Source organism: Cimex lectularius, unplaced genomic scaffold (assembly GCF_000648675.2).
Source record: "Cimex lectularius strain Harlan isolate CLEC.00 unplaced genomic scaffold, Clec_2.1 scaffold105, whole genome shotgun sequence".
In the NCBI taxonomy this organism is placed as follows: domain Eukaryota; kingdom Metazoa; phylum Arthropoda; class Insecta; order Hemiptera; family Cimicidae; genus Cimex; species Cimex lectularius.
Genome location: NW_019394178.1, coordinates 1,073,078 through 1,082,640, shown reverse-complemented (window position 1 = coordinate 1,082,640; position 9,563 = coordinate 1,073,078). Strand labels below are relative to the sequence as shown.

Below are 9,563 nucleotides of genomic sequence, written 5' to 3'. Positions count from 1 at the left end.
ATTCTTTCAATAAATTGAACATAGATCTAATATCTTAGTATAACACTCAAGAAAAAATCCAAGACGAGTTTCCAATAATTAAATATGAAAATTTTAATTAAGAAACTCGGTTGATTGAAGGCCTTAAAAGGTCTGATTTGATCTGTTGTGATGAAATTGAAATCAACATAATTTAATTGTAACTTATTTTATGGTTGATCTACGCTGATGATGAATTTGAGAACAGTTTTCTGATTTGATAATCCCTGATGTAATAATGTATATGTAGATGATCCAAGATGATCAAATAGCCAACAATTTTCTCATTTGAGGGATAGGTAAAAGATTTATATTTGACACATAATATACACTGTTTTATTAAATTTAACTCATTAGATGTTACAATCCATTAATATTTAATTTAATATAATTAATGTTTTAAACGTTCATATATAATGCTCTTTTATTTTTTTGTTTTTGGGTTTCTCTTACATCCAAAAATTTGAAGATTTCATTGCTTTCAAATAATATTAAAAGACAATATTTATATAATCTTTAAATACGACATAAACAACATGGCTATTATATATTTAATAAATTTACACAAAATCAAAACACTTAAAATATAGAATTTTTTCCATATATGTATTCTCCCAGGATATGTTTAGAAAGATATGTATGTTAAGTTACACCATGCACACATGGATTTATCACATCTACATCTTGTCAAAAGTTCAATAAATTCAATACAAACGATTTTTTTTTTCGACAGGACAAATTTTACAATTAAGGTTTGCTGCTGAGCTCCCTGAACCCTCCCTCCGGCCATCCTAGATAACGGCACTGACACATAAAAAAATATCGAGATAGATTTTATCTCTTGTCTTTAAATGTTTTGTTCTTTCTAAATGACAACCGCGGGGAGACAGCTAGCTAAGAGCGACACAGCAGCAAAAGATATGTATCGTGAATGGTTTGGTTCGCCGTTTGGCTACTTACTCGCTAAACTTAACACATTATTTTCCCACAAAGATAATCTTTAAAAATTTATACAACCATCTTTATTTTATAAAAAAAGCAAAATGCTATAAACACAGGTGATATGCTTATTTAACAGTTCACTTACTGATATGTATATGATTTTTTTTACACTTTAAAATTTTTTTTAAATTTCTCATTAATTATTGCTTTCAAAGCTAAATATAAAAAATTTATTTGTTAAAAATAATCAAGTTTAACTGATGTTATTCTTACAAATTTTCAACAAGGAACATAAATTTTACGTTCTAATTCAGGTTGATAACAGCGTAAATAAAACTAAAATGAGGTCCTACATGTTTTTGTCTTCTAAAGAGTTTCAAATTAAATATATAAGGGTGCGACATCAATATTTAACTTCAAAGTACACTTTAGTATAATTATATACAAACGGTTTACATCAAAATGTGAAGTAGATATTTTTTAACTATATTAAAACGAAAACAAAAGAAATTAATTATATAAATTTAAATGTTTATATAAAAGCTAACATTAGGCAAGAAAAACCTGAAAAATTGATTTGGATTTTCAGGCAACAGCTGATATGTTTTTTAAGCTTAGCATGATATGTTCGATTAAATTTTTATAATATTTCACAGGCATTAAGATATGTTTGAATTACTGGGCTCCCCCTTGATTTAGAAACAATCTTAGAATCCTTGCTTCATTTTTAAATGCATTTTGAAAATGTTTAAATTATAAAAACAAACTATAAATGAAAAAATCCCTTATGGATTAATTTTTTTAACATATACAGCAAAAGTTTGCTTTTTCTAAATTCCAATTAGCTACATGATTTTAAAAAAATTCTAAATAAAAAGTTGAGTTATGGTGCTATCACACAATGTTTTTTACAGTTACTATCGCCTACAGTACCATCAATTAAAAAAAAAAATGTTGCTTTGCATTTTGATGTGATTCTGAGGAAGGTTCAGTGGTATATCACGAAGGCTGGTGTTGCAAGTACAAAAAATGTCATTTGCAGCTTAACACCTAGAGAATTGGAAATCCTCTCCATGTTTTTACCCACGCAATTCATCTTGTCGAGTGGCATGTTTTGAACTGGGTATTCCCTGTGTTCCTGTACCATCGTGCAGACTGTCCTCTTTTTCTGCATCATCTCATCGTCTTTGTCCTTTAGGTTCTTAAGCCAGTCCCGGTACCAGCGTAGCTCACAGTCGCAAACAAGCGGGTTATCTGTAAACAATAAAAGAATTTGAAAAAATATCTTGACCTAAGCAAACAGACAGTTTAACTAATAATTAAAGTTCGAAGCCATAATTTGAATTATTCTGACAAAAATATGTGGATTATTATTTTTTATTGAAACTATAATAAAACTAATATGATGAATAAGAACAATAAACTAACCAATTATTTTTTATAGTTTTTTAATATTTACATGCACATACATGCACATAATATGTGCATAACCTGTGACGACCCACTTCAGTGTTTTGGTGGTCAGACTTGGTCTTATCCATATCACAACCCTATACTTCAAAGGGCTATTGCCAAGATCATTTCAACCCCAAATGTAAGATTAAAACTGTTAGAATGATAACTTTAGATTGGGGGGGGGGGTAAATTGAGCTACCTTTCTCTGCATGCTGGACTTTGTGAGCTTGGCCCAAAAATAAGCATGTCAACCGTGTGTGGCCTATTTTTCGGACTTGTATGTTTACATTGACTTCTTTATCATTCGTAAATACATTCTTTATTATTTACATACCATTTACATAAGTAGCAAGATGGAGTATAATATTCCTATGGAGTATATGGATAATATTCTTCTATCACCTTTTACACGTATACTGACTAATCTAATCGAGGATCGAACCTCCCACCTTTGATACTCTTGTAGTACACATTCACGCTTATAAATACATTCTCATGAAAAAGTTAACATAAAATTTATCTCTCACAACTTTTTATGCGTACAATAACAAAATTAGTTACAATAAAAAAAAAACATATATATAAGACAAATACACAATAAAAAAAATAAAAAACCCTCCATCCTGTTTCCCCCAAAAATAGAACAGGGGACCCAAAGATTTGCTATCATACTCAACCTTAATTCTCCTACCAGGTGACATTCATTCTTACTCTATATGGAGACAAAGAACGACACACTTCAGATAAGTGTGACACATTAAGCCGCTTTTCTCTTCATGCCGGACTTTGTGGGCTTTGGCCCAAAACTAAGTTTTCTTGTGTAAACCGTGTATGGCCTATTATTTGGTTTAGGATCCTAAGATTTAGGCTTTCTGGAACAGTGATCTTTATGTACAAGAGCTTCTCAGATGACCTGGCGCACTCTGCCATCCTTTCTTTACTGTATTCTTTATTGATTGTTTGGCATCAGTGGGTTGGATCGTGATAGTAAGATCTATAGGTGTAGGTTATACGCCTCTATTCATTTTCATATAATTTAGTGTATGAAGGTTTGAGTGATTAAATTAATTAATTAGTTCTCTCTCAGAGTATACCATCTGTTAAATGTATGAAATATTTTATAATTTAAACATGTATTGTTGATGGTTTTAATTTTGTTTCTTCTTTGTCAAAATACAAATGTTAAATCCAATATTCACTTTATCAAGAATTTATTGCAGTATACATGAATATTACGTTAATAATACCTTTTAAATTATTACTACATTAATTATTACAAAGTTTTATGCTGGTGTCTGGATTCTTCTTCACTTTTTATTTATTCTATAATTTTTAAATAAAATCCAAGTTTGAAAACTCATTTTGTTTTAATAATATGGCTTTCGGTAGTTTCTTTTAGTATTCTTCTTTCTTTTAGTGTATACACTAGAAAAAGCTTTGAGTTATGTTAGCATATTTTTATCAATGTCCATACTCCCAATATTATATGAAAATTTTCTTTAATTACTTTTTTATCTCAACTAAAAAACTTAATTAATTGAACGATATTAATTGGTAAATTGGACCACGAAACCTAGTGAATTTAAAAATTAAGTTTAACATAGAAAACAACATTTCATTGGCATGTATGCGAAGGCAAAGTGAGATATGTTTAGTTTATATTTTTAACTTTTTTAAGGGAATTATAGTTTTACTATTAATACACTATTAGCCTGATAAGTATACACCAATATAAATGTCAAAATAATACTTTAAATGCCCTGATGAAGGGGATATAATATTCCCTGAAAGCTTGATGATGCAACTGAATGTTTTCTTTTAAATTGGCCTTATCCATGATTTTTAAAATAAAATCGAATGCACACCTGCCAAAACGTTTTGCTATGTTAACTTCCAAGCTATGTCGAGTAGTATATATTTACTCTATATTATTTTCATTGAATGATTTGACATGAGTTCACAACTTATAACAATGCTGAATTACATTTACTTGGTTGTTTTTCTTTTTCTCTATCGGCAATCATCAAATTATGCATTACATTGTAAGTTTACCTGCATCATTTGAACAAGAAAAATGTGCAAGATGCCATATTTTTTCATATAAATTTTTTTTCATACACACTCAGCTTCAGTCAGGTTAGATTTAATTCAATTAATTAAAGCTTTTGGTTGAGATAAAATTAAACTTAATTAATTGAATTGTATTAATTGGTCAAGCGGACCACGAAAAATAGTGAATTAGTTAGATTTAATCTCTATGAAAGTTTTTTTAAAATACTGCTATGTATTTAATTCATAAGTGTAAGACAATCATTGGTATTTATGAATACTTTTACTAAAATCTTTAAGGTATTTACTTTAAAATTTTGTTAAATTTCATTGATCAGTCTTTTATATTGGATTTTTCATGAAGTGGGGCTACAAATGGGAATTTTTTTTCAACCAATTTACTTCCAGGGCGATTCTTTCAGTTCGTCCTCATTCTCGATATGTAGGAAGTTTATTCTGAGAATATTAAGGTCAAAACGTTATTTCGACTCACCCATTATGTCAACAACTCTAAGAGTATCTACTATCGGTTCCATGATTTCCTCTGGGATGTGAACTAACTTGTTGTTCTGTAGGTTTAGCGTCTCCAGGGAGTTGAGGTTGTCGAACCCAAGAGATGGGAGAGTTTTAATCCTGTAGGCAAAAGGCGTTCGGGTTAAAAAAATATTAGAAATGAAATTTTAAATGATTTATATACAAAAAAAGTTCATTTGTGTTATGAAGTTCTACGTACGAGTTTTTCTGCAAGTTGAGGAAGGTGATGGAATCGCCGAATCCTGCGAAAGCATCATCGCTGATGTATGTGATATTGTTGGCCCTCAGGTCTAGGTGTCGCAGCCTGTGGACCCTCCTCAACGCGTCGCTAGGGATCACGTGGATATTGTTGTCGCCCAAACGGAGGTATTGGAGGTTTTCTGAAAAAAATAACAATAGGCTTGTTGCAATTTAAATTATAGTTTGGGCTTTATAGATAATGTAATAATCATAAAAACTTGACTCCATCTGCGGACGAGCAAATTCGAGTTATGGAAGTACAATAGATAATTATTTTGTGGGCGAACTATTAGGTTAATTTTTTTAAAGGTAGAAACGAAGTTAATATTTGTTTTCTGCGCCACAAAAAAACCCCTGAAATCAAATATTTGTGAAAATAAAAAAAGAATTCTATCGGATTTCTCACCTTCCAAACTCGTTTTTTAAATATAAAATAGTTCTAAAGGTTGTAGATATAAGCTGATAAAAGTGATATTCGTCCCAGCGGTCGTAATATTGTTGAATTTGGATAAAATTCAAAGTAATTATGAATGAATAAACATTTATTAAAAAAATCTTGTAGATTATGTTACATAACATTCATCAAGCAGGGGAAGTGGCGGGGCACTTTTACGTCCTATTTCAAAACTTTTTCCTATCAACGCTCCTAGTCGTAGTTTGTCATTATTTTTAATTAATCAAACAAGAAAATAGTGGGAAAAATTTTCTTAAAAAACCAACTAGGTATCAAATACAACAAATGAATGAACAAAAATGTGTTAACGAAAATATAAATAAATGAATGAGATTAACAAGAACAATGCAACACTAGTAATTGAATTATCACAAATTGTCTTATAGTATCACAGTACTGGTAGAGGAAACAATAAATATATCACAGATCCTAGATTTATGTATTGTGCCTAATCCTTCTATGTTTACATGGAAAGTTTACATCATACACTCCTACATCCCTGCAAGTAGTGTTCTTGCTGGAGGAAAGACCCATAAAAAAATTCCTGGACAGACGCTTTAATTTGGACTTAATATACTCCATCCCGTTCTCTCATGGAAGAGGCCAATTCTGGCGTATCGAGGTAGTGAGGTTATAAATCTTAGAAATTTATTTTGGACCACTTGCAGTGTTTGGATGTTCGATTCGCACGTGTAACTCATGCTGGGCAAGCATAGAGCAGCATAAGAATAATAGCTACTTTATAAATAATTAGTTCATTTTCAAAGCTCATTCCACTCTCACGGGCCATTAGCGGAAATAAGGCTTTTATAGCTATTTTACGTTTCGTAACTATAACATTTATATGCCTAGAGAAGTTAAATTTTAGGTCCAGAGTTAAACCCATGTACTTTACCCCTTCACACCACTCGATTTTATGTCCGTGAATGAAAATGGTTTCCGTGAATATTGGTCGTCGTTTTGTGAAAAATACGGCCTCAGTTTTGGGGACATTAATCCTGAGTTTTCAGCGGTGACAAAACCTGCAAATCCTGGTGATGCTGTCATTTAATCTTTTCACAATTGCCTTAGGCCTCCAGGATGAACAATAGACTATCTGCAGTATAAAGCGCAATTTTGAAATTTCTCAGTGAGGGGAGTGGATTTATAAAAAGCATGTCCCTAGGATTGAACCTTGGGGAACTCCGGCGGCAGTTGGGAAAGGTCTGGAAGTTTCATTGTTTAGGGAAACAACGGTTTTTTAAGTAGGTCATGACAACTTTTTTAAGGTATCCTGGGAAATTCATTTCAATGAGCCTGTATACTATACCGTCCTGCCAGACTGAATCAAAGACCTCCTTGTCTAGGAGGACCATCCCAGTGTGGTTTTTGTTGTTGAACATGTTGGTCACATGATCTACTACGCGAGTGAGTTCAAAGTAATTATAAATTTTAAAGTGGAACACCTTACATCGTCGAGAAAAATAGTTCCATGGCCGATCCAATATAGTTCAGTAATTACGATTGGGTTTAATACTTCTAAGATTCTAAGATCCAAAGAGTAATTATGAACGAGTTTACGGTCAGGCGATAATTAATAGATTTAGAAACATGAAGAAGTGGTTTTCGTTTAAATATCTATCCGTCAATCCGTTAAATATACAATGACGTAAAGGGGGCATAATCTTGTCAGCAGGGTTTAACAAACCACCTGGTTTAATAGACAAAAAAACCGGTTTCAGAAGAATCACTTTATGTGACTGAACGGCTATCACGACCTTACGATTCCATCAACATCATTGAGAACTTTCGGATCTTAAAAGAAAATAGCAATTTTAGGAATATTGAAATATGATTTAATCAATTCTTGAGCCACTTATAGAATAAAATATATTCGGTTTTTTCTAATGGATTGAAAGTACGGATTGGGCCATAAAACATGTAATCCTACTTTTTTAAGGTTAAGTATGATTATTTAGCTTTGATTATAGATATTTTAAATTACGTAATCCTTTATCCATCAAGGTAACGTCATTTTAGCTTAAAAGATCGTTGGAAAATACATATTTTAATTAACTTATACCGAGAGAAGGAAATTAGTCGTTATCTAGCTGCCAACCTACAGATACAGACAGTAAAAATTTATGTTTACAATCTCCACATTCGTTTGAATATAATCGTTTTCGATTTGCAATCCCCCCCCCCCCAATCACTGGAGTAGTATAATTCGGACTGATTTTGAACGAACATTCTGGCAAAATTTGTGGGATAATTAAATTGTAAACGAGGAGGGGCTGGAAAAAAAATCAGGCGAGGTCCGGTTTCCAATTTATCGACCGTACACTCTGTACCGGTAAATAATTAAGACCGTAGTTATAAATGTCGGGACAAACGGTTCGTCGGGTAAAACCTTGGAAAAGGAATGCCTTATAAAATTTTAACGTTCATCATTTATTTTAATGTATTTTCATACAGTTTTAGGAAGCTTACGTGTGCCATTATTCCTTTGTACATTGCCAAATGATTTAAGCTGACAGTTGTAACAGAAAACAAAAGTAAAATAAGATAAGTCTGTCAATTTAGCTGTACGACAAAACACACACGCACACACACACACACACACACACACACACGCACGCACGCACGCACGCACACACACACATACACACACACAACACGTTTTAGTATATGTACCGCCGACCGTAACAATTAATCTTCTGGCTGCAGGGTTTCTGTAACCATGAAATAACACACACAGAGAGAAAAGAGTGAGTGAGAGAGAGAATGACAGGGGGAAGGGGGAGAGAGAGAATGACAGAGGGAGAGAGAGAATGACAGAGGGGAGAGGGAATGACAGAGGGAGGGAGGGAGGGAGGGGGAGAGAGAGAGAGAGAGTGAGAGAGAGAGAGAGAGAGAGAGAGAGAGAGAGAGAGAAAGTAAGGTTCTTGAAGTAGTACAAGAGAGAGAGAGAGAGAGAGAGAGAGAGAGAGAGAGTGATTGTTGATAGAAATAGATAAAGAAAGATGAGTAGGATAACGTTTAGGGAGATAAATAGAGGAAGAGAGAGAGGGGGGAGGGAGAGGGAGAGGAAGAGAGAGGGAGAGAGAGAGAGAGAGAGAGAGAGAGAGAGAGAGAGAGAGAGAGAGAGAGAGATAAAAAGCAATAAAAGAAGAAAAGTATAGAAAAAATCAATCCAAAATTACATAACGTCGTACAGAAGGGCTTAACTTCCAACTATTTGTTGCTGGACGCGGAATAAATTACGTACACTATTTTTCATATTATTTTTAATTAAAAAGTTCCTATGCATATGACGACTTAATCGCTTGGCCACCGCGGTCCCATATACCCATCAATTGAACAAAAACAAATACACACAAGCCAAAACGCCGCATACATAATAAAAGGTATAGTACCGAAATAAGATAAGTGAGGGGAAGAATGAGAGAATAAGGAAAAAAGTAACAAAAAATATTTACGAAGATAGCCTGGGTATGACGTAAGCAGCGTTAGTAAGATGATATAACAAAAAAACACATACACCTACAAAATCGTTACACAAGAAATGTGGTAAATTTATAATTAGGGAGAAAAAGAAGTTGTTATGATGGGGAAAACACTATGTAACTATCATTTTAAAATGTTCACACATTATGTTTATTCGCTTTATTTTATGTTATTTGATTAAGCATATATTATTTTTAATTTGTTTTGTAGGACCCACCTACAAACTTTTGACGTATGATTAATTTATTGTTAGAAAGGCAAAAATTGTTGAACAATCTTTTTAAAAAGATAGTTCCTGCTCGCAGTAAGTTTACTTCGTTACTTTTTAGCACGTTTACTTATAGTTCCCTCTTACTGTGAGTAGGAACTATCTTTTTAAAAAGAT

General features: G+C 32.6%; 2 protein-coding genes across 4 annotated transcripts in view; one reads left to right on the top strand and one right to left on the bottom strand.

Moving 5' to 3' along the window:
- LOC112126113 overlaps positions 1 to 9,563 on the top strand; it is a 302,358-nt gene that overhangs the window by 1,046 nt on the left and 291,749 nt on the right. The window lies entirely within an intron of this gene.
- Positions 406 to 9,563, bottom strand: part of LOC106664874 (protein slit) — a 234,670-nt gene continuing 225,512 nt past the window's right edge. For both annotated transcript variants that reach the window (XM_014390923.2, XM_014390924.2), the window contains 3 exons: positions 5,198 to 5,378; positions 4,958 to 5,097; positions 406 to 2,214 (listed from right to left, as the gene is read on the bottom strand). In XM_014390923.2, coding sequence (XP_014246409.1) covers positions 1,949 to 2,214; positions 4,958 to 5,097; positions 5,198 to 5,378 — 587 coding nt within the window. In that variant the 3' untranslated portion in view covers positions 406 to 1,948. The remainder of the gene's footprint in view (positions 2,215 to 4,957; positions 5,098 to 5,197; positions 5,379 to 9,563) is intronic.